This window comes from Salmo salar, chromosome 16 (genome assembly GCF_965601325.2).
Source record: "Salmo salar chromosome 16, fSalSal1, whole genome shotgun sequence".
NCBI classification, from domain to species: Eukaryota; Metazoa; Chordata; class Actinopteri; order Salmoniformes; family Salmonidae; genus Salmo; species Salmo salar.
In genome coordinates, this window is record NC_138306.1 from 13,808,712 (window position 1) to 13,835,103 (window position 26,392).

The 26,392-nt window shown below is 42.6% G+C and overlaps 1 protein-coding gene across 12 annotated transcripts in view; it reads left to right on the forward strand.

Annotated features, from left to right (window-relative positions):
- LOC106573224 (liprin-beta-2) overlaps positions 1-26,392 on the forward strand; it is a 129,935-nt gene that overhangs the window by 88,182 nt on the left and 15,361 nt on the right. For 6 of the 12 annotated variants that reach the window (XR_014380844.1, XM_082962537.1, XM_082962535.1 and 3 more), the window contains 10 exons: positions 1,873-2,013; positions 13,939-14,136; positions 15,022-15,114; positions 22,391-22,502; positions 24,023-24,084; positions 24,167-24,242; positions 24,459-24,565; positions 24,814-24,881; positions 25,222-25,305; positions 25,647-25,707. Coding sequence is in view for 9 of the 12 variants with exons in the window: in XM_082962537.1 (XP_082818663.1) it covers positions 1,873-2,013; positions 13,939-14,136; positions 15,022-15,114; positions 22,391-22,502; positions 24,023-24,084; positions 24,167-24,242; positions 24,459-24,565; positions 24,814-24,881; positions 25,222-25,305; positions 25,647-25,707 (1,002 nt within the window). In the remaining 3 variants the exon portion in view is untranslated. The remainder of the gene's footprint in view (positions 1-1,872; positions 2,014-13,938; positions 14,137-15,021; positions 15,115-22,390; positions 22,503-24,022; positions 24,085-24,166; positions 24,243-24,458; positions 24,566-24,813; positions 24,882-25,221; positions 25,306-25,646; positions 25,708-26,392) is intronic. The other 6 variants (XR_014380845.1, XM_082962536.1, XM_082962538.1 and 3 more) reach the window with 2 other exon arrangements.

Here is a 26,392-nt window from a genome sequence, read left to right on the forward strand (position 1 = left end):
AGGGCTCAACACTGGCCCAGCCAAACTACCCGTGTGCCCCCCCCAAACATTTTTTGGGGGGCTGCCTCTCAGGTTTCCATGCCAACCGTGTTCAGCAAAACACTCACGATCCTCTCCAGCCTTCCTCCATGGTCGCTCTCCGGCTAAGATCTACTCCCAGGTCCACGACTCCCGATAGCTCCTCTCCAGCTCCTTACCCCGCTGCTTGGTCCGTTGGTGGTGGGTAGTTCTGTAATGGGCGTCGTAAGGATTGGACCAAGGTGCAGCGGGAACGTGTATACTCATCTTCTTTATTAAATCAAAAGAAGGAAAAACAAACAAATCACGTATACAAAACAACGAACGACACTAAACAGTCCTGTCAGGTGCACAGACACAAAACAGGAACAACTACCCACAAACCCCCATAGCACAAACACCCCTATACATATGACCTTCAATCAGAGGCAACGAGGAACATAGAAGTAGAAAACTAGACTGAACATAGAAAAACACTAACCTAGAACATAGACCAAAAACCCCGGAACACTCTAAACAAACACCCCTCTTACATAAGTACATAGCCCAACAAACCCCGAACCACATAAAACAAACACCCCCTGCCACGTCCTGATCAAACTACAATAACAAATAACCCCTTTACTGGTCAGGACGTGACACCAAAAGGGTTCTATCTGGAATGAGAAAAGGTTATTCTATGGGGACAGCTGATAAATGAATGAAAAATGACAGCTGATAAATGAAAATGGCGCCGGAAGAAATGGCAGCCGTTTTACGGGCGCCCAACCAATTGTGCTGCTACTGTTATTTTTCACGTCTTTTTACTGTTGTTTTTATTTCTTATCTTACTTATTGTACACCTAATACCTTTTTTGCGCTATTGGGTAGAGCCTGTAAGTAAGCATTTCACTGTAAGGTCTAAACCGGTTGTATTCGGTGCACGTGACAAATAAACTTTGATTTGATTTGAAGAACCTTTTTGGAACCCTTTTTTCTAAGAGTGTATGTGTCTGCCTGTTGGTAGGGAGTTGTTATTTTTCATGTGATGTTACTAAGTGGCTCGTAGTAAAGTTGCGCTATCTCTGAACAATTTAGCTACAAAAGGGTATTGGTCTGGGTATTTAGGATAGCTTATTGCAGATCATGCATTTAGGCCGAGGTCTATGTATTGCTGTCTTGGTAAGGGACACCTAATTCAAAAGTATGATGGCAAGTTATTTTAAGGAGAGAGTAGTATTCTCTGGAACAGGAACCGAAATCAGCCTCCAGTGATGAGGGGTGTTGGGAAATTCATAGGGCGTAAGGGAAGTGTGTTTACTGTGTGTGAAACCTAGAGTCAAAGCTCACACACCCACCTGCTCTATATACACACACACACACACACACACACACACACACACACACACACACACATATATATATACACACACACACACACACACACACACACACTGCTCCTGTCCCAGGTCTTTTGAACATTTTAGAGTCTGTCTCTAACTTAGTGTTCTGTCTCTAACTTAGTGTTCTCTCTTTCTCTCTCTCTCTCTCTTTCTTTCTTTCTTTCTTTCTTTCTTTCTGTCTTTCTCTCCCTCGCTCCCTCTCTCCCTCTCCCTCTCTCTATTTCTCTCTCACATGTCTGAGTCAGACAGAGGAAGTAAAAATAGAGCCACATTGCATTGTGTATATATAGCAGAGCAGGGCCCGGGCTCCCAGGCTGAACTGTTGGTTTGGGGGAGCTTTATGCCCAGTAGAGCGGCACACTGACTTTATACTTCACGCTGGTCGCCCTGGTCAGTGGATAGAGTTCTGGTGTGTGTGTGTGTTTAGGGGAGTGTTAATGTGTGTGTCTCTGCGGCTATGTGTGCGGTATAGGAGCTGCTGAGCCGGACCTCATTGGAGACCCAGAAACTGGATCTGATGGATGAGGTTTCCTACCTGAAACTGAAGCTGGTCAACATGGACGAGGAACAGAACCACAACGACAGCAGCGAGGATCAGCAGAACAAAGCTGAGGTACGGTACTGTAGTACAGGCTGGGAGGAGGGGAGAGGATGGGTGTGTAAGAATCTCAGACTCTGGGCTGGTTTACCATATAACTTGACTTAAACTCAGCCTGTTCTGAAAATGAATAGCACTGTTTTCTCCACTCAGGGCTTTGTATGGTGGCACCATTTACCCTCAGCTGTTAGTAAGATTCCCACAAAGCCCTATGAAGTAAGCCAACTTTGTGTATTTGCTCGTTAGAGCAGGATGGAATGCCAAGTGAAAAACATCATTCCATCACTAAGGAGTTTTGTCTCAGTGAGGTCTCTCTGTGCCTTTACCACTCTAGCACCAAAGTGTAGTAACAAACGGTAACACTATACTTAACACCCAGCATCATAACAGCTGACATAACTTGTCATAACCTGTCATAATATGGTCATAACCCTGTCATGACCCTATATTTACACCTGTAGTGACATACACCACATGACCAAAAGTATGTGGAGACCTGCTCGTTGGACATCTCATTCCAAAATCATGGCCATTAATATGGAGTTGGTCCCCCCTTTGCTGCTTTAACAGCCACGACTCTTGGCTTTCCACCTGATGTTGTAACATTGCTGCGAGGACTTGCTTCCATTCAGCCACAACAGCATTAGTGAAGTCGGGCTCTGATGTTGGGCGATTAGGCCTGGCTCGCAGTCGGCATTCCAATTCATCCCAAAGGTGTTCGATGGGGTTGAGGTCAGGGCTCTGTGCAGGCCTGTCATGATCTTCCATACCGATTTCGACAAACCATTTGTGTATGTACTTCGCTTTGTGCACAGGGGCATTGTCATGCTGAAACAGGAATGGGCCTTCCCCAAACTGTTGCCACAAAGTTGGAAGCACAGAATTGTCTAGAATATCATTGTATGCTGTAGCGTTAAGATTCCCCTTCACTGGAACTAAGGGGCCTATCCCAAACCATAAAAAACAGCCTAGAACATTATTCCTCCTCCACCAAACTTTACAGTTGGCACTATGCATTGGGGCAGGAAGTGTTCTCCTGGCATCCGCCAAAACCAGATTCGTCCATTGGATTGCCAGATGGTGAAGTGATTCATCACTCCAGAGAACGCGTTTCCACTGCTCTAGAGTCCAATGGTGGCGAGCTTTACACCACTCCAGCCGACGCTTGGCATTGCACATTGTGATCTTAGGCTTGTGTTAGGCTGCTCGGCCATGGAAACCCATTTCATAAAGCTCTCGACGAACAGTTTTTGTGCTGACGTTGGTTCAAGAGGCAGTTGGGAACTTGGTTTGCGAGTGTTGCAACTGAGCACAGATGATTTTTACGCGCTTCAGCACTCTGTGGTCACGTTCTGTGAGCTTGTGTGGCCTATCACTTCATGGCAGAGCCGTTGTTGCTCCTAGACGTTTCCACTTCACAATAACAGCACTTACAGTTGACCCGACGCAGCTCTAGCAGGGCAGAAATTTGACGAACTGACTTGTTGGCTTGGTGGCATCCTATGCCGATGCCACGTTGAAAGTCACTGAGCTCTTCAGTAAGGCCATTCTACTGCCAATGTTTGTCTATGGAGATTGCATGGCGGTGTGCTCGATTTTATACACACATTTTAAGGGGTGTCCACATACTTTTGTATATATAGTGTATATTACATTATTTTATGGCTGGTTATGACACCTACATACGATTTAATTCAATGTATTTTTTCCCTGCCATGAAGTTTCCTTTCGTTTGAAAGTTTGTTTCTTCGGTCCTTTGTTGTTGTAATTAATTCTTCACAGTCATGTTTTTTTTCTCATCATATTTTCAACAACTTGCTGAAAATACACTTTATAACACTGTCATGAAGCACTTTGACCATCCGGTGTGACTTTACTTGGACTAAGAAAATGCACTTTATGACACTGTCAAGAAGCATTATGACCATCAGACTCATATAAGCCAGATAGGCCTATCACGTACATGCCCGTATGTCAGTCATCAGTCAAAAGGAGGGTGTCTTGTCCTGCTCCTGAAACCTTCTCCTGCCTTTGTCCCAGTCATCAGCAACAGAGCATTGGGGTAGTAGGTGCATGTCCGGCATTAATTTGTGCGCAATTACAATTATAATTTAATATTATCAATTTCAATTTTTTTTATATAACATACTGTTGACAAATAGGCTATGGTGTAATGGAATGCTTCACCTTCTTTTTTTATTTAACCTTTAACTATGCAAGTCAGTTAACAACAAATTCTTATTTACAATGACGGCCTACCGGGGAACAGTGGGTTCAGAGGCAGAACCACAGATTTGTACCTTGTCAGCTCGGGGATTTGATCCAGCAACCTTTCAGTTACTGGCCCAACTCTCTAACCACTAGGCTACCTGCCGCCCCTTGTGTGGTAGGTTTTGTGGGTTTTAACCCTCTTATGTAGGTGTCATAACCAGCCATAAAATAACTAGCATGGTAGGTTAGGGTGTTTTGACACTCTTATGTAAGTGTCATAACCAGCCATAAAATAACTAGCATGGTAGGTTAAGGTGTTTTGACACTCTTATGTAAGTGTCATAACCAGCCATAAAATAATGCTAAATATGTCACAACAGGTCTAAATGTATGTGTCATGACGGTGGTATGACCATATTTTGACAGGTTATGACAAGTTAGGTCAGCTGTTATGGCATATTATGACATGGTTATGGGTGTCAAGTAAAGTGTTACCCATCAAACTATTTAGCTAGCCTAGTGTTTGATATGCAATGTGATCTCCTCGTAATGAACAGTGTCGACTGTCCTGACGAGAAGGCAAACTTTTCTAGCGATACCAGGGAAAATCGGGCATCATCAGCTCATTGTTATGGATGTACCAAAATGAATGTCAATAGAAAACAGCTTAAACAAACGCAAATGCATCTACTTTGCTGTTATTCTGGCTGCAGAGGTTGTGACTGTGTTAGCCATAGCTAGTTGGCTAGCTAGCAAGCAAGGGACAAGAACATTGCCATTGAGCATGGCAACGGAACATATAGAACGAACAACTGAGTTGCGTCCATAAATATCAAACTAATCGAAACAAACGACTGGATCGCGTCTCTTGCAACCAAAAGATCAGAAAGTATAAATTCTCTTATAAAAATGAAAATATAAAAAAATAATGTATTTCTACCGGTAAATGTGTGCGTTAGGATTGTTTTCTTTGGCAACTATGGTAAAAGTAAGAGATAAACGCTGACGTTCTGTACATTACCTTGGAAAAATGACCAGACCACCAGAGTCTCTTTTTGCTCCAGTGTAATGGGCTAAGTCTTCCAATTACTATGAACACAGTTACGATTGTCCTTCTAAGAGCTTATACGGCTGTTAGATTGCTGATATTAGTTTAAATTAGTTCCTCCGACTGTATCCGGAGCTAAGTCAGACCCCGCCTGACTCAGTGGATTTCCCCTCGTTACGTATTTACCCTGTTGCATCCCTCTGGGGAAGAGAAAGACTCGGCCACAGTCAGCTCAACACCAGCAGCCTGACAAACAAATCCAAAAAAAGACCCCGGTCCATTTCAACTGCAACAGCACTTCCGCCTCGCCTCCTTGATGAGCCATTAGTGCTGCTTTGTTCAGTGTATCACAGATGCTCTCAAATGGCACTGCAGCATGTGAGTGTGAGACCTTGGAGAAGAGGGGATTTGAGGAGGAAAGAGGTCAACTTTTCATGTGGCGTTGGCTGTGTGGGAATCATCAGAGCCTCAGCCCTGTCACAACCCCCAGTCTGTCTGTGTGGGAATCATCAGAGCCTCAGCCATGTCACAACCCCCAGTCTGTCTGTGTGGGAATCATCAGAGCCTCAGCCCTGTCACAACCCCAGTCTGTCTGTGTGGGAATCATCAGAGCCTCAGCCCTGTCACAACCCCCAGTCTGTCTGTGTGGGAATCATCAGAGCCTCAGCCCTGTCACAACCCCCAGTCTGTCTGTGTGGGTATCACCAGAGCCTTAGCCCTGTCACAACCCCCAGTCTGTCTGTGTGGGAATCATCAGAGCCTCAGCCCTGTCACAACCCCCAGTCTGTCTGTGTGGGAATCATCAGAGCCTCAGCCCTGTCACAACCCCCAGTCTGTCTGTGTCATAGAGGATCTGGCCTTGTGTTAAATAAACATGATTTAGTGTTGTGGACAAACACTGAGGTCCAGGGCACCCAAACGCCCTCGCTGCCCCAAAAGGCAATATAGAGACTGATAAACAGGGACGGAAATTGGCTGAGATGTGAAAACACGACGGGGCCTAAACAAGATCTTCTGACAGACAAGCGGGCAGATGAGAAATGGCACGGAGCAGAAACGCCGGCTGTATTCAAGAAATTCTGATGAGCAATCATCAACTGAGCATAACGCTAAAGACATTTGCACAGCAGATCGGATACAATAGTGACATCTGTGGGAAGTCAAATCTCGGTTGTATTTCTAATGAAGCATTGCAATAACCGAGAGCAATCTGACTGTGACATTATGCAGAGATGTCTTGGGGACAGAGTAAGTTATACTGACTGAGGGGGGAACATGTAATGTACACAGCCTGTCAGGTCACGCCTCTCTGCCCCCGTCCCATAAATCAATGATATCCGGGCAGAGCTGGACTCAACGCAGGTCGTGTTGCCGTGGTAACATGAAACCAGCGTGCATTTGTTTCATCCACAAACACTTGTCCCTGGAAGTGACAGCTGCTGGGCCCCATGCACTAAGGGGGAATGGCAGAAATTCACTTGGAACATTCCACAAGTGCAAACACTTTCACCGCGGAGACCTCCCCTCGACCACCAAGCTCAGAGCGTACAGCTATATATAGAGAGGGAGCGTGTGTCTTATCAGCCGTACTGTAAGTGTAACATCATCTGGCACTATCAAATGAAACTTCCTCTGTCCACAGGCCTGGCATTTCTGTCAGTGTATCCAAGATTAGGACATTAAACACCGCCCCTGACTACTATTCAGGATATGGAGTTGTGCACTACTACTCAGCACGTTAGTGCAGTGGTATTTCAACTTTTTCAGCTGGGACCCCATTTCTGGAAAAATCCTTCTTTTTACCGGTCTCCTACCGTTCATCTACACCAGGGGTGTCAAACTCAATCAGGTGAGGAAAGCTCCCCTGTGGCTCAGTTGGTAGAGCATGGTGTTTGCAACGCCAGCATGGTGTGTGCAACGCCAGGGTTGTGGGTTTGATTCCCACGGGGGCCCAGTACAAAAATAAAAAATATTAAAAAATGCATGAAATGAAATGTATGTATTCACTACTGTAAGTCGCTCTGGATAAGAGCGTCTGCTAAATGACTAAAATCTAAATGTAAAGCACTTTTAAAGAATAACCAGGCATCCTCTACTGACGGAATGAGGTCAATATCCTTCCAGGATACCCGGGCCAGGTCGATTAGAAAGGACTTCTCAATGAAGTGTTTTAGGGAGTGTTTGACAGTTTGACAGTGATGAGGGGTCGTCGTTTGACCGCAGGCAATGAGGCAGTGATCGCTGAGATCCTGGTTGAAGACAGCAGAGGTGTATTTAGAGGGCAGGTTAGTCAGGATGATATCTATGAGGGTGCCCATGTTTATGGATTTAGGGTTGTACCTGGTAGGTTCCATAATAATTTGTGTGAGATTGAGGGCATTTAGCTTAGATTGTAGGACGGCCGGGGTGTTAAGCATATCCCAGTTTAGGTCACCTAACAGTACAAACTCTGAAGATAAATGGGGGACAATAAATTCACATATGGTGTCCAGGGCACAGCTGGGGGCTGAGGGGGTCTATAACAAGTGGCAACAGTGAGAGACTTATTTCTGTAAAGGTGGCTTTTTAAAAGTAGAAGCTCGAACTGTTTGGGCACAGACCTGGACAGCATGACAGAACTCTGCAGGCTATCTCTGCAGTAGATTGCAACTCCACCCCTTTTGGCAGTTCTATCTTGGCGGAAAATGTTGTAGTTGGGGATGGAAATCTCTGAATTTTTGGTGTCCTTCCGAAACCAGGATTCAGACAAGGCTAGGACATCAGGGTTGGTGGAGTGTGCTAAAGCAGTGAATAAAACAAACTTAGGGAGGAGGCTTCTGATGTGAATATGCATGAAACCAAGGCTTTTACGGTTAGAGAAGTCAACAAATGATAGCTCCTGAGGAATAGGAGTGGAACTGGGGGCTACAGGGCCTGGGTTAACCTCTACATCACTAGAGGAACAGAGGAGGAGTAGGATGAGGGTACGGCTAAAGGCTATAAGAACTGGTCGTCTAGTGCGTTGGGGATAGAGAATAAAAGGAGCAGATTTCTGGGCATGGTAGAATAGATTCAAGGCATAATGTACTGACAAGGGTATGGCAGGATGTGAGTACAGTGGAGGTAAACCTAGGCGTGGAGTAACGATGAGAGAGGTTTCGTCTCTGGCGGCACAAGTTAAGCCAGGTGAGGTCTTTGCATGTGTGTAGGGTGCGACGAAAGAACTATCTAATGCATTTTGAGCGGGACTGAAGGCTCTACAGTGAAATAAAACAGTAAGAACTAGCCAAGACAGCAGTAGACAAGGCATATTGACATTAGAGAGAGGCATAAAGCAGGTGCATAATATGCTGTGACCCTAATCAAAAAGTATTTAATAACTCCAAATAACAACAACTTAGCTGTAGGTTATTGTAACATTTTAACTTAACTTCATTTTTTTGCACTGCATGGATCACCAGTGCAGTTGTTTGCAGCATTGCTGTATGGTGCACTCAGAATGTCTTGTAGTTGAGTAGCCAGGCTTCTGCTCAAATGTTGCTGTAATAGGCCTACATGTTTCTCCTTTGCATGGTGTTTTGTTGCAGGTTTTGCTTTTTGGTTATTGATTGTCAAGCTTTAAAAACTGAAGCCAGACTGCAACCCTTTAGCAGCCGAGCTACTTTCCCTCCCCTGTGAGCTGTAAACGGGACACACAAAAGCTGTTGTCACATTTATACTCGCTTGTGTGTCCTATTGTCCTTTAGTAGTAATTTAAACCCGTGTGTAAATCCTTTATCTTATAACTTTTTGATAACCAAGATGGCATTTTCTGTTGGCTACAGCAAGGACCCTTTGGAACAGAAACATGGCATGGACATTTAGCCTACAACACATTTAAACTTTTGGTCTGGTAGAATATTCCGTCAGTGCCGTTAGTGATGAAATGATACAGTGCACTGGCTAGCTCGTGTGTAGGTAGGTGTATGTGTGGGTCAGGGACACTGGTGATTTTAGCATGTAAATCTTGGTGGGGCAAACAAAATAAAAACACAAAACTACACAACACTAAATAATTAATTAATTGCACTATAATGGGGACAAACGGTGCCCACAAACTGTTTGGGGGGCATACCTAAAGCTGTCCAAACAGCAGTCCCAACATCTTATCACTGCTACTTGGCTCAGCTGAGCCTTGTCTGTCAGCCGAACAGTTTATTCAGCCTTATTTACTGCCTTGTAAATAAAACATAGCTGATATGGCTGACTTGCTTAAACAAATGTGGTTTCTACTGACAATTGAGATGTACAAACTATGGCATAAGGGGATGACAAGCGGATAAGAGGCAATCCGTAATTTCGATTAAGATGTTAATGAGCGAGCTAGGATGGACATAGTTGATATAACTATTTGTTCAGCACTTTTGAAATGTACGACAGAATTCAGAACATGGGCTGTTCTTACAATATTCTCCCTGTACACCAAGTCAGAACTGTAGGATAAATAAAGAGGGCATATAAGCAGACAATGAATTCTCTTACAATATTCAATGATTACATTTCTCTAAAACAGGCTATACATATCTCCATGGCATATTACATAATTTATGCAGCAGCATACAAGACATTTTTGGACTCAACTTGTTGTGCTGTGCTCACTTGAACAGGAAGGTGGCGCGGTGGTCCTTTGTCATCAAAGTCTGGCATTCTCTGGAGTTATGGTCCTTTCAAGACAAGTGGGAACTTGGAAAAAAACAAGATTGAATCATGACGTCAGTGATCTTCAGGTCTGAGCTCTAGAAAGAGGCCCGAGTTCCCGACTTGAAATTCCGAGTTGGATGACCGTTCAAAACGTATTTTCCCAGTCAGAGCAAATTTTTTCAGAGTTCACAGTTGTCTTGAACTCACAGAAGTCAGATTTCTCAGGTCTGAGTTTCCAGTTGTTTTGAACTCACTGAAGTCATATTTCTCAGTTCTGAGTTTCCAGTTGTTTTGAGCGTGGAAGAAGTCATGCTGGATTGACAGCATGGCCAATGTTGAATGTTTATCATTTTAAGCTTGGAAAAGAGACCCTTAAACCCAGACTTGGAATCACAAACCCACTCCACTGAATAGCAGGCTAGTGATTGCTTTTCAATGCTTGCAGTTAGCCACTAATTCCTTCCAAACCACTCATTGTTGAATTTGCGATTTCCAACTTGTTGTGTAATGTTTATGTCCAATGGCAGATTAGCACCGATACATTTTATCTATAATTTCTCTTCATTATTTTTCTTCAAATGACAAGGATTAAAAACCATTTGCCAGTAGATTGTCAACTTGATTCACGATGATGACTGCTAGCTTGCTAGATAAGAATTTTAATGTATGATGTTGACATGATCAGTCCAATCAAAGCTACTGTAGATATAACGTGATTTGACATAATTTTATATGTCGCCAATGGCCTTGAGCCTTCTTGGATGGGCACTTCAAATGTAACTCTATGGCAGCACCAAAGGGGCTTGAATTTTTGAGCTTTTCCCTTAGATTTGGCAGCGACATAGTGTCCCCATGAGTGACAGAACACTGAGACAATCACAGTGCAACAAGTGAACATTACCCAATCATGGCGCAACTAGAGAACATTACCAACATCTACGCTCCGTATTTTTCGCTGGCTGCCCCACCACCACAGAAAGCACTGAGCTAGGTAGAAACACCTGCATTTTGGAGCTGCCATACTCAAGAAAGCAAAAAGACCGAGTTTGTATGAAGCTTTATTAACTGATTTGTAGATTATTTTTTACATTGTATGCAAACTGATATGTGACACGTATTAATGTCAAAATAACATGCAAAACAGACAACCCCCCCCCCCCCCAAAAAAAACACTTAACCTTTTAACCTTTTCACCAATATCCAATGGTAGAGCGTGGCGCGAAATACAAATACCTAAAAAATGCTATAACTTCAATTTCTCAAACATATGACTATTTTACACCATTTTAAAGACAAGACTCTCGTTAATCTAACCACACTGTCCGATTTCAAAAAGGCTTTACAGCGAAAGCAAAACATTAGATTATGTCAGGAGAGTACCCTGCCAAAAATAATCACACAGCCATTTTCAAAGCAAGTATATATGTCACAAAAACCCAAACCACAGCTAAATGCAGCACTAACCTTTGATGATCTTCATCAGATGACACTCCTAGACATTATGTTATACAATACATGCATGTTTTGTTCAATCAAGTTCATATTTATATAAAAAAACAGCTTTTTACATTAGCATGTGATGTTCAGAACTAGCATACCCACCGCAAACTTCTGGTGGATTTATTAATTACTCATGATAAACGTTCACAAAAAACATAACAATTATTTTAAGAATTATAGATACAGAACTCCTCTATGCAATCGCGGTGTCAGATTTTAAAATAGCTTTTCGGCGAAAGCACATTTTGCAATATTCTGAGTAGATAGCTCGGCCATCACAGGCTAGCTAATTCGACACCCACCAAGTTTGGTGCTCACTAAACTCAGAATTACTATAAGATAAATTGGATTACCTTTGATGTTCTTCGTCAGAATGCACTCCCAGGACTTCTACTTCAACAACAAATGTTGTTTTGGTTCCAAATAATCCATATATATATTGAAATGGCTCCAGTTTGTTCGTGCGTCGAGGTCACTATCCGAAGGGTGACGCGCGAGCGCATTTCGTGACAAAGAAATTCAAAATATTCAATTACCGTACTTCGAAGCATGTCAAACGCTGTTTAAAATCAATTTTTATGCTATTTTTCTCGTAAAATAGTGATAATATCCCAACCGGGCGACGTTGTATTCATTCAAAGGCTGAAAGAACAAAATGGAGTAGTCTCGTGGACGCGCATCTCCAGTGTCACTGTTCCCAGCCTGACCACTAACAAATACTCCTGCTGTTCTTCGCCCAGAGACTGCAGACACCCCATTACACTTTCTGGCGCCTTCTGAGAGCCAATGGAAGCCTTAGAAAATGTCACTTTACAGCACAGATGCTGTATTTTCGATAGAGATGCTACAGAAGGACAATAAATTGTCAGACAGGGCACTTCCTGTATGGAATCTTCTCAGGTTTTGGCCTGCCATATGAGTTCTGTTATACTCACAGACACCATTCAAACAGTTTTAGAAACTTTCGAGTGTTTTCTATCCAAATCTACTAATTATATGCATATTCTAGTTTCTGGGCAGGAGTACTAACCAGATTAAATCGGGTACGTTTTTTATCCGGCTGTGAAAATACTGCCCCCTATCCCAAACAGGTTAAACAAGGAGGCAAACAATGACATGCTACATTTAAATAAATTATTTATCATTGTATGTAGCCTACACTGAATTATTATCTTCAGTGTCACTATGACAATGAACGCACCCTGAAAGAGCTGAATGTGTTACCATTTTATTAATAGGCCTACAGCTTGCACTAGGATGTATTGATTAGTTGATTGACAGGTGTACTGTAAAATGATAAACTTTCTTCTAGTGTGCCTGCTCACCAACGTGGGTTTGAGTTCGGACTCAAGATAAACTTGTTAAAATAACAGTTACTGCAAAACTGCAATCTGTTGGTGTTTGTTCACATCCATCTAAGTCAACATTTGTAATTGGCTGATGAAGAATTTGTTGCAGGATATAATCACTGCCACCTGGTGAAGTTAGCATCGGGCTAACTTCATGTTATCTGATGGGACCAGCTACAATTTAGCATTCTGTCACGTGTAAGTAAATCAACAATTTTTGTTGGCTGTTAAGCATTTTGAGTCGGATAAATTGTTTAAGTTTAAATCTGTGCTTAATAATTAAGTTCGCAAGTATGCCCCCAAGGTAACTATCCACACATAGACATGGGCAGCAAACCTTCTCCGGTAACACAGGTTTGAGCAATGGGGGCTGGAATTAGGTACAGCAGGAGACATTGCTTGCAAACTGATATGTGACACGTATTAATGTCAAAATAACATGCAAAACAGGTGGGGCTCATAACAGCCCTGAATGACGACTCGCCACTACTCTGGGAGGAGCGGTGTGTGTGTGGCAATGCACTGTCGTTTGGCGTGCAGCACGTTGGCAGTGCTTGCTGTGACTTTTAGTGCAGCGCATGGCGGGCGGTATGGAAGCGGGCCAAAACTAATTGACAAACCAAATCATTGCGCAGGCCGGATAGAAATGTGTCATATTTTAAAATGTTGGCGACCCCACTGCAGTTCCCCCGTGACCCCACTATGAGTCGTGACCCCCACTTTGAATACCACTGTGTTAGTGAGACATCCCGTTTCACATGCCCTTAGGTTTAATCATAGTTGGCCAAACTGCTAAGAATTTAGTTAGGAATCAACTTTCTGTCCAAAATCTTTGGTGCTTTCCAATTCCCATGGGAAGTAAAGCAAAACGTTTGCCCTTGAGTCAGACAAGCCGTTCCTCCCATTTGCACTTTGAGAACTTGCAAAGTAGGTCAGGAACTTTTCTTATGCTGTCTGGCAGCATGTGACCGTTTAAATGTGTAAAATATGATCTGCATTGAAGCTCAGAGGTCCCTTTATTCTCCTCCTAGTAATAACCACTTCTGTTACGTGTCACATATAAAAAAAAAAAAAACATAAAAACATTTAACCCGCAACAGTGCATATTATTTTGAAACGTTTTTATTATTATTTCTCAGTTTTCTGTTTTGTATTTTCTTCTCCCTCTCACAGTGTGTGGTAAATCTGATTAGCGAGCTCCAGGAGCAGATGTGTAGGTTTCAGGAGGAGATCCATACCCGGATCATGGAGAAACGGGCCATGGAGGCCCATGGGGAGAGTGGTGCCCGCAAGGCCTACGACCAGTGCCCCGACGTGGGCTTGGGTGGCTCTGACGTGGAGGAGTTTTGCTGTCGCTGTGGAGGACAGAATGTAGGCAGACTCTCTGAACCAAATGGACGCACTCCCCCGTCTCTCTTAACCCCAGTCCTCCTTACCCCTCTGGAATCCTCTACAGGCTTTAACACTAACCGCTTCTCCTACAGTGTCCACGTCTCTACCTCTACTACTACATTGTGTGGGAATCCTGTGGTTTTCATGTGTGCTGTTTGCTTCCATGTCCAGGTGTTATCTCAATCTGCGTTACTCATTGTAAGTGGTGTGGTGTGTTTGCATATCCGTGGGTCACCTTATTAATGCAGCCAAGGTTTGCTGGTCACTGTCTCCAAGTACTAGGCTACTAACTACCCTGTCTCTAAACATGAGATTCATTGTTAACATGTTTTTTATGACTTTATGACATTTTCAAAGAACTGTTGCCAGTTTGTTACAATATTCAGTCTAGACACAACTTTTTAAAATGTGCCTAATTGATGCTATAACAAACTGGCAACCAGACTAGCTAACTGACAGGTAATGGCCATAAACATTGGTCATTTTAAATAGTCTGAGCCATACATACTGAGTACAGTATAGGGGACTGATTGACTGGTCACATATTAAAAGGGTCACCTACTGTGTTTCCTGGGAAGTGGAGGTTTAACTTTTTGTCTTAACTGCACTGTGTTTTCGGCTGTTAAGGGAACAAACTACTTGGGATTTTGAAAACCTTCCCTTCTACTTTTTGGTGTAACATGTTCATTTATAAACTGAGAGAACAATGTCTATATCCTAACACTGGTTTTTGACTGTGGAGAAATTGGCGTTTTTGTGTGAAAGGCACAGTGAAGAGCATGGTGTTTTTAGTTTGGAGATTTTACATCAAAGAGGCAGTTATTTTCAACTAAAACATTACAATATGTTCTGTGTTATTCACAGGGCTTCCTGCAAGAACTCCGGTTTCTCAAGAGTAAAGTGGATGAGCTGGAGGGGGAGAAATCGCAGTATGAGAAAAAACTAAAGGCCACAAAGGTAAAAATCATTTCTGTAACCTTTATTCTTTATAGTTCACTAATTATCTGTCAGTTTAGTTTATTCACATGGCACTTTGTGACACCCACTTTAGTTATTTAGTTATTTTTGCTTATTAATATTCCAATTTCCTTTGAACACATACAATACAGTCGGAAAGTATTCAGACCCCTTGACTTTTCCCACATTTTGTTACGTTACAGCCTTATTCTAAAATGTATGATTTTCCTCATCAATCTACACACAATACACCATAATGACAAAGTGAAAATAGTTTTTTATAAATTGTTGCTAATTTATAAAAAATAAATTAACAGAAATACCTTATTTACATAAGTATTCAGACTCTTTGCTTTGATCTCGAAATTGAGGTCAGGTGGATCCTGTTTCCATTGCATCCATGAGATGTTTCTACAACTTGATTGGAGTCCACCTGTCGTAAATTCAATTGATTGGACATGATTTTGAAAGGCCCACACCTGTCTATATAAGGTCCCACAGTTGACAGTGCATGTCAGAGAAAAAACCAAGCCATGAGGTCGAAAGAAATGTCCGTAGAGCTCCGAGACAGGATTGTGTCGAGGCACAGCTCTGGGGAAAGGTACTGAAAAATGTCTGCAGCATTGAAGGTCCCCAAGAACACAGTGACCTCCATCATTTTTAAATGGCAGAAGTGGGAGGTGACCAAGAACCTGATGTTCACTCTGACAAAGCTCCAGAGTTCCTCTGTGGAGATGGGAGAACCTTCCAGAAGGCCAACCATCTCTGCAGCTCTCTACCAATCAGGCCTTTATGGCAGAGTGGCCATATGGAAGCCACTCCTCAGTAAAAGGCACATGACAGCCTGCTTGGAGTTTGCCAAAAGGAACCTAAAGACTCTCAGACCATGAGAAACAAGATTCTCTGGTTTGATGAAACCAAGATTGAACTCTTTGGCCTGAATGCCAAGTGTCTGGAGGAAATCTGGCACCATCTCTACGGTGAAGCATTGTGGGGGCAGCATCATGCTGCGGGGATATTTTTCAGAGGCTGGTACTGGGAGACTAGTCAGGATTGAGGCAAAGATGAATGGAGAAAAGTACAGAGAGATCCTTGATGAAAACCTGCTCCAGAGCCCTCAGGACCTCAGACTGGGGCGAAGGTTCACCTTTCCCAGGACAACGACCCTAAGCACACAGCCAAGATAACGCAGAAGTGGCTTCGGGACAAGCCTCTGAATGTTCTTGAGTTGCCCAGCCAGAGCCCAGACTTGAACAAAATCGAACATCTCTGGAGAGACCTGAAAAGAGCTGTGCAGCAACGCTCCCCATCCAACCTGACAGAGCTTGAGAGGATCTGCAGAGAAGAATGTGAGAAACTCCCCAAAAACATTTTTTTTATTTACCTTTATTTAACTAGGCAAGTCAGTTAAGAACAAATTCTTATTTTCAATGACGGCCTAGGAACAGTGGGTTAACTGCCTTGCAACCTTGCGGTTACTAGTCCAACGCTCTAACCACTAGGCTACCTGCCAAATACAGATGTGCCAAGCTTGTAGCGTCATACCCAAGAAGAATCGAGGGTGTAATCACTACCAAAGGTGCTTCAACAAAGTACTGAGTAAAGCGTCTGAATACTTATGTAAATGTGATATTTCAGTCTTTTATATTTAGTAAATGTGCAAAACTTTATAAAAAACAGTTTTTGCTTTGTCATTATGGGGTATTGTGTGTAGATTGATGAAAAACAAAACCATTTAATCCATTTTAGAATAAGGCTGTAATGTAACAAAATATGGAAAAAGTAAAGGGGTCTGAATACTTTTTGAATGCAGTGTAATTGCCTCTTTATTTACTTTGTTGCTCTTGGCAACCCCAATTTTGGAGATAAACTTTGTTCCTATCTTCAAGCTTACTGTCCACCCCTTCTGGCTTTCTCTCCCTCTAGCTGTCTATCTCTTACTCTCTCCATGTGTGTTACCAGTCGCTCTTGTCCAAGCTCTCTAGCCTGAAGCTCACTGTAGAGCACACTCAGGTAGAGAAGCAGCACTGGGAGGAGCGATGGCTGACCGCTCAGGTGCCTCTTCTTCTTCCTCACCCCTAAACCGCCTCTCGTGCTGACTCCTCCTTCTCCTCCCCCTCTGCTCTTGTTGTGCTCCACCTCCTCCTTCGTCTGCACCTGTCCCTCTTCCTCCTCCTCCTCCTCCTCCTCTTCCTCTCCTCCTCTTGTTAACCCCCATGGTTGTGGAATCTCATTCACCCAATCCCATACAGGTTCAGGTGGTTCTACTGAGATCCTCTGGGTAGAGTTTACTAGGAATGTTGTCCCCTGTATGACTATTAAATGTACGGAATCCATATGAGGAACACCTCTGACGTACCCGTTTTAAGTCACTTTAGATTAGAGCTCAGATGTTATTTCCTTATACATTTAGTTAAATAATGTGGAACGATATGAAAGATTCCTCCAAAATAAGGACATGTACTTTGTGTTATATATATATATATATGTTGGGAGAATGAGAGAAATTCAAAACATAACAAATTAAGAGAAATGTATGAAAGAGAAAAACAAACAAATAGAGAAAAGGGAGGAGAGATACTGAGCGAGTGATGCTTTTGATATTGACTCGGTCCGACAGCTCACTATTACTCCCCCGTCCTCCCTTACCAAGAACTAATAATACAGGAAACTCGGCATGCTCCAATGGCATTCTGTTATTCAATGTACGTGTTTTGCAAGAGCGAGCGGAAGGGGGTAGAGGGGGCGATACGTACGTCTCAGGCTGCAGACAGGTTGTCCATGTGCACAGGATATATCTACAGTCATGGCCAAAAGTTTTGAGAATGACACAAATATTTATTTCCACAAAGTTTGCTGCTTCAGTGTCTTTAGATATTTTTGTCAGATGTTACTATGGAATACTGAAGTATAATTACAAGCATTTCATGAGTGTCAAAGGCTTTTATTGACAATTACATGAAGTTGATGCAAAGTTGATGCAAAGAGTCAATATTTGCCATGTATGAAATTGTATGAAATGTATGCATTCACTACTGTAAGTCGCTCTGGATAAGAGCGTCTGCTAAATGACAAAAATGTAAATGTAATGTAAAAATGTGTTGACCCTTCTTTTTCAAGACCTCTGCAATCCGCCCTGGCATGCTGTCAATTAACTTCTGGGCCACATCCTGACTGATGGCAGCCCATTCTTGCATAATCAATGCTTGGAGTTTGTCAGAATTTGTGGGTTTTTGTTTGTCCAGCCGCCTCTTGAGGATTGACCACAAGTTCTCAATGGGATTAAGGTCTGGGGAGTTTCCTGGCCATGGACCCAAAATATCAATGTTTTGTTCCCCGAGCCACTTAGTTATTACTTTTGCCTTATGGCAAGGTGCTCCATCATGCTGGAAAAGGCATGACCAAACTGTTCCTGGATGGTTGGGAGAAGTTGCTCTCGTGGGATGTGTTGGTACCATTCTTTATTCATGGCTGTGTTCTTAGGCACAATTGTGAGTGAGCCCACTCCCTTGGCTGAGAAGCAACCTCCCCTCATTAATGGTCTCAGGATGCTTTACTGTTGGCATGACTCAGGACTGATGGTAGCGCTCACCTTGTCTTCTCCGGACAAGCTTTTTTCCAGATGCCCCAAACAATCGGAAAGGGGATTCATCAGAGAAAATTACTTTACCCCAGTCCTCAGCAGTCCAATCCCTGTACCTTTTGCAGAATATCAGTCTGTCCCTGATGTTTTTCCTGGAGAGAAGTGGCTTCTTTGCTGCCCTTCTTGACACCAGGCCATCCTCCAAAAGTCTTCGCTTCACTGTGCGTGCAGATGCAGTGCCTGCTGCCATTCCTGAGCAAGCTCTGTACTGGTGGTGCCCTGATCCCGCAGCTGAATCAACTTTAGGAGACGGTCCTGGCGCTTGCTGGACTTTCTTGGGCGCCCTGAAGCCTTCTTCACAACAATTGAACCGCTCTCCTTGAAGTTCTTGATGATCCGATAAATGGTTTATTTAGGTGCAATCTTACTGGCAGCAATATCCTTGCCTGTGAAGCCCTTCTTGTGCAAAGCAATGATGACGGCATGTGTTTCCTTGCAGGTAACCATGATTGACAGAGGAAGAACAATGATTCCATGCACCATCCTCCTTTTGAAGCTTCCAGTCTGTTATTAGAACTCAATCAGCATGACAGAGTGATCTCCAGCCCTGTCCTTGTCAACACTCACACCTGTGTTAATGAGAGAATCACTGATATGATGTCAGCTGGTCCTTTTGTGGCAGAGCTGTAATGCAGTGGAAATGTTTTTGGGGGATTCAGTTAATTTGCATGGCAAAGAGGGACTTTGCAATTAATTGCAATTCATCTGATAACTCTTCATAACATTCTGGAGTATATGCAAATTGCCATCATACAAACGGAGGTGGCATACTTCGTGAAAATTCATATTTGTGTCATACCTCAAAACGTTTGGCCACGACTGTACACTGTGCTCATCCAGCAGAGACGAGTCAAGTTTGTGTGTGTGGTCATGAACGGTAGACAGAAGTTCACTCTAGGACTCCTGTTTAGTTCACTGACCAAGTTCATGACCTCCTAAAGGTGTCTCTGTAGTTATTGACTAGTGACTACTTCCACACAGGCTCCAGTCAGTTCGGACTGGCAGATAATCATCATGCTCACCTCCAAGCTGCCACTCAGGCTGCCCTATAGGCTATATTGGCTTAGTGAGATTCCCTGTTTAATGTGCATGTGGTCTATTGGGTTTGTACTGCAGTGGTGAAGTGTACTGTTGTGCTTTTATCCGGCCTCATTCTCCAGTTCTATGTCTTCTACTGTACCTAGTTCCAGCCCCCATTGCTCAAACCTGTGTTACCGGAGAAGGTTTGCTGCCCCGGTCTATGTGTGGATAGTTACCTTGGGGGCATACTTGCGAACTTAAGCACAGATTTAAACTTAAACAATTTATCCGACTCAAAATGCTTAACAGCCAACAAAAATTGTTGATTTACTTACACGTGACAGAATGCTAAATTGTAGCTGGTCCCATCAGATAACATGAAGTTAGCCCGATGCTAACTTCACCAGGTGGCAGTGATTAAATCCTGCAACAAATTCTTCATCAGCCTAAGATCTTAGACTTTATATCCATCAACCAATGTCATTTCTTAAAATCGTTCAATACCCATTTTGAAACTGTTTACATTAAAATGGTTGATCGCAAATATGGCCCCCTTGTGTTTAAAGTGCTTTGTACGACTAGAATAGATGTCTTTGAAACACAGAGCTTTTTATTGACTTGAATTGATCAGTATTTGTTTGTCCTCCCTACCCCACTAAGGACTTAAAGCGATGCTCCAAAACTTTTGTATAATTTCAGCCAGTAGTTTTGAAAGTGGTGCTCACGAGCCAAAACGGTTCCCCGTTTTTGTTGTTCTACGTCATCCAATTTGTATGATACAGTATGTTACGAATCCAATTTGCACAATATGTTACACATTTTAATGTCTTTAAGATTGTGGACTGTGTCTTTTATCAGGAATTATGCACCACACCTAGGGCTGTTGCGGTGACCGTATTACCGCCACACTGTCGGTCACGAGTCATCAAGACAGTCAAATTCCACATGACCGTTTTGTCACGTAATTAGGCTTCTCCAAGCTCTGATGCTGCTGCTGATCATTAGTAGCCTTCCAAACTTGCTAACTGCCTGGTACTCAGCACGATTGTCCCTTTACACAATCTGGCATCAATGCAAATGTAATCGAAAATCGAATCTAATGCTTCATGAGAGCCCATGAGCTCATGTTGCACAACATTTCTATAGGCTATGCAATTGCGTGAGAAAACAGAGTGATGGCCTCTACTAAAAAGAGGAGTTTCCCTTCTTATTTCTATAGGCTAGGCCTGCTATATTTATTTCTAAACTTTCCTAATATTAAGCACATTGCTTATATTTACAACAGGAGTATAGCCTACCTGGCTGGCATGAACTAAAGTGGCCAAATAACTTTTTAAAATTAAGCACATTAATATGGGATCTATTGCATCCCACAACTGTCCCAGACTATGTTTGGAATATTTATTTCTTGCACAGAATAGAATAGGTCGACTTTTGTACTATGGCGGATAGTAGATTGACATGGGCTAGTGATTTTGCTGCTCGTTAGGCCTACTCATCTTGTTGGCTGACGAAAAGTAAATGTGAACAGTTCAGTTGCATCCCCGATGTGTCTGTCTTCACTTGTAGTATATGAGAAAGACCCAATCCCGTGATGGAGAGCCATGTGAGTGAGAGGTGATTTGGAACGCGCAGCACTCAGGACGAAGGGCACAATGGCCACTGGCCGGCCGCAAAAGGCATGGATTTTTTTAGGGTGCATTACGACCACACAAAGGGAATGCCGCCGTGAAATTCTTGGCATTATCAAGTGCTTGTCAGATTGTGAATGCATGACTGATGTAGTGTGTACAGAACAAAGCAGAGCTCATGACTTTCAAGCAACTGTTTTTAAAATTGTCATTAGAGCCTCATCATGCAGCCTTACAATGTATTAAAAATGAAAACATATAGCCCAACATTTGTAGAACAACTAAAGTTACATTAATAACTCTAAATTAAGCATATAGGAGTACATGTTTCTTTGTTAATCGCTCCACACAGAATAGCGACATGTGCGCACTCCCTCAAATCATTTGGAGAAAATATCCTTTGTATTTTATTCAACTTTGTTCAATTGTATTCTTCCTACTATAAAATAATGCCACGGAATTCTAAGCAAATCTTCTGCTAAATGAACTAGTGTAGCCCACAGCCATTGGCATAGCCAGATCAGGACCTAACATAAGGACAACTCAGAGTATGATATTCTCTTCTTCTGAAATAGACTACATTTTATAAATATCATACTTCTTTAGACCTGTCTAAAATAAATAATGTGTTTATTGTGAAGGTGTAGGCTATATTACATGGATTTATTAGACTTTTTCAAATGTAGATGTTCCAAAGGTCTGCATCAGTGGCTTGTGGGGAAGCCAGGAGATTCTAAATGTGTTTATGTTAATTAACTGTCAATTACCGTGAGACTGACTGTTATTTTCTTGACATTCACCTGCTGACGAAATTCCGTGACTGCCACAGCCCTAACCACACCCCTCTCATGCTTTTCCTCCTTGAGGAAGACATAATTGTCTTGCCACCTTGTACCTATATCTGTATGAGACCTAATGTCATAATATGGCTGTAAACATGCAGTATTAACTTGTATCACTCCATTAACCGTGACCCTCTCAGGCAGAGATAGCAGACCTACAGCAGATGCTGGCTTCCAAAGACTCTGCGATTGAGGGCCTACAGAGCCAGCTGGTCTCCAGAGGCCCAATGACCAATGAGAACCCAGAGAGAGGTAACTTTACCTGTCAAACATACATCATCAGTAATACCAGGGACTGGCTATTTTAACGCATACTGTCATTATTTCAGGTGTCCACCTCAATCTAAATACCATTCACTAATGCTTATTCTACTGTCAGGGCAGGGGGAAACTTTGAACGTTGACATTTGATAATACGAACTAATGATACATATTTAGAGGTTGAATTATACCAAGCTAATTTGATCCAGCTAGTCATCTGCATGTGGTGCCTCATTCAGATAATACAATACCTATCAAATGCCCTCTCTCTGCCCCCTCCACTGCTGTCTTTTTACTCTATGCTGCCCCCTGCAGTAGAGGAGGTGTATAGGAGACAGCTGACAGACAAATGTAAGTCTGTAGTCTCTAAGCTCCTGCAGTTGTGGCCCTGGTACAATGCTGCTCCGCCATCACTGCCTCTCTATTGTGCTGTCTAACCCACACTGGCATGCTGTCATGTCTGTCACACCCATTCCATCAGTCCCGGCAGCTGCAGAGGGGGGGAATGGGGAAGGAAGCTCTGACACATCCTCACACCCACGCCCATGAGAACATTGGAGATGAAATGGCCTAATAGAGAAGCATGTCTGTTCTACGAAATGTATTCCCAAATATTGTATTTTCTCTGTTACGCTGTGTGCACTGAGCTAACATACATGATTGTTGCTGACACTCAAAAAGCCTACTGTAGCTGCTGGCAAAGTAATTCAAAGCCTATACTTTATCAATCAGGATGTAACTTTCCAGTGCTACTATTTTTGCCATGTAATGTTGCTATTAAAACAAAATCAGACCACCTCATAGTAGAGTAGTTGACCTATTTACCTAGTCGGCTTGATGTACTGTGTTCTATGCAAGATAAATGTTCCTCTGAAGGCACATTCAAGTTGCGAGAGCCATAGGGAGAGAAACGTACTCTGACAAGCAGTCAATGCAGAACAATTCTTAATGCAATCACGGGAAAAAAATACTTTTGAAAGCAGTATTGGCCTTTGTTAAAAAAAAGAGGGGGATACCAGCTTTCCATTGCTACCACGTTTATTTCTCTACTCCTAAAATTGCACGCGGCATAAATAAAAAAACAATGCTATATCCATGGTCCAATATGTAAAAATAATTTTCACGTAATTTCTATCTATGTTATTTCGCTCATTTCTGGAGGTGGAAAATATATTGTAGATGGTATCAGCATCCTCATTTTTTAACATTTATTTTGGAGTAGAATGTCCTTTCCCGGGGAGTACCCCGGAACCCCTAACAAATGGGACTGGAGTTGGTCAAACTCGCAGTTTAAAACATGTACAAAATGATCCGCTTTCCCTAAAAGCATGATGGTCATTACTGATTTACATAAAAGGTTAACTTGGCCCCGCAGACAATCGATCTGAGATCGACTTCAGTTTCAGTCATGGGATTTGTTTTTGCTTTAACCCCGGGAGTTATGAACAGTTGATATTTAAACATAATTACTCTCATGAGTCACAAAAATACATTTTCTTTTCTATTTTCAGACCAAGAATTGCAAAGGTTGAAAATGGGGATGGAGTCTTTGGTAGCAACTAACTATGAGAAAGTAAGTAAATGTGTCATATTCTAATTTCTTGAAGTTGTACAAAGTGAAGGTATGTTATTAAAGTCCTTTCTATTTGTGTCAGGACCGTCACATAGAGGAGCTGACTGTCCTCCTGGGCAAGTACAGGAAGATGAAGGAGGTGATGGCCCTCACTCAAGGTAATACACTCACTGCTTATAAACACTCCCTTCCAGAGATAATCCACACTCACTGCTTTTATACACACTTACTCAAAGGTGATACGCACTCACTGCTTTCATATACTCAAGCTGAGAGCTTGAAATTCTTCAAATAAATAATTCCAAGAATGTTGAAGAGGCGTTGAATAAATTCTGAATGTGTGTGTGTGTGTGTGTGTGTGTGTGTGTATTTAGTGTCCAGTGAGAAGCTCCTGGTTGGGAGCAGTGAGGAGGAACTGAGTGGGAGTCTGAAGATGAGGGCTCTCACCCATAAAGCTCATTCAGACATCATCCGGTCAGAGGTAAGAGAGCTCTGTCTGCTCCTCCTCTGTGGACCACACAACACAGTACAACTACAACCTTGCATTTCTCAAGTACTCACCCACTCATCATATTTTCATTGAATAGTACTAACACTCTGACTAGTAATATACTCCATGCCTCTGCTCTCATATACCATGCCGGTGTATTAGCAGACTATTTAGTGTGCATACTCAAAGTGTTTAAACTCTTGCTCTAAAGTGTGTCTGTGTGATATCGCCCTACCCAGATGTCTTCTAGAGGCTCCTCTCCCCTGTTAGTGTCTCCCTCATCCTTCCAGAAAGAGCTGGACTCCAGGTAAATAAGCAAGCCAGCTGACAACCACTGATTGCACACACATGGAGGAAGAAGTCCCCAACGGGCTTGTATTGTTGTTGAAATTAGATGTCCTTGGGAGAGGTTGACCGAACGTGAATAAAAGGCACTTGTGCCCCTGTACACCCACACACGTGCAAGCCCACTCGCTCTCACACACACACACACACACACACACACACACACACACACACACACACACACACACACACACACACACACACACACACACACACACACACACACACACACACACCCCTTGTGCCCCAGCCGTGCTCCCTCAGGTTGACCGTGTTATATTGGACCTGTCCCTGTGTCCTAGCTGCCGCAGTATACAGACCTCCCTGGAGACGTCGATGGTGATGGTCTCTCAGAGTGATGCTGGCTTCTTCTACAACGGAGAATGGCAAGTAGAGCTGAGGCTGTGTGGGTGTGACAGCCAGGCCCGCTCGTTGTTTTGGTTGTCTTTAATTAGGGGCCCACTAAAGTGGCTGTGAGTGACCCTGTCACTGTGATGTCCCCGCCTGGCACAAACAGCCCCCACAGCCCCCCTCTCCTGTAGAGCCCAGCCTGTCACATCACATTACCCACAATCCCCTCCGAGAGGTAGGGCATCCCAAAGACCAGAGGCTGCTGCCACCCACTGCCAACTCAGAAATCTACTGTGGAGAGGCCAGCCCTTAACCCAACTTGAAATACTATAGTGTTGTATTGCTAGTTTGGTTTCAATGTTGTTTTTCTCAATAGGTCCCAACCACGGATGCTTTCAAGTAGCCTGGAGGAGTTAAAAAGCGGATCGTTACCAAAGGTTTCATGATTTTGCTGTGTTTATTTGATTTTTTTTTTGACCAAGTTTTTATTTGTTTTGTCATTTTTTGTTCAGGGGGTACATTATTTAAATTACAGGTACATTATTTAAATGTATTACTTTATAAAACATAAACCCGTAGACTGCCACTCAAAAGAAAAACAACAGTAAGAAATACATAACAGTTTAAGTAATAATACATTCAGTATAAGCATATAAACAGGAGAAGAAAAAACAAAAAAGTGGGATCCCCGTGTATATGCTAATTTATATTTATATACAGTACCAGTCAAAATTTCACACACCTACTCATTCAAGGGTTTTTCTTAATTTTTACTATTTTCAAGATTGTAGAATAATAGTAAAGACATCAAACCTATGAAATAACATATATGGAATCATGTAGTAACCAAAAAAGTGTTAAACAAATCAAAATATATTTAATATTTTAGATTCTTCAAAGTAGCCACCCTTTGCCTTGATAACAGCTTTGAACACTGCCTTCAGAAAGTATTCATACCCCTTGACTTATTCCACATTTTGTTGTGTTACAGCCGGAATTCAAAATGCATGAAATAGATTTGTTTTGTTAACCATCTACACACAATAGCCCATAATGACAGTGAAAACATGTTTTTAGGAGTTTTGGCAAAGGTATTGAAAATGAAATACATAAATATCTAAT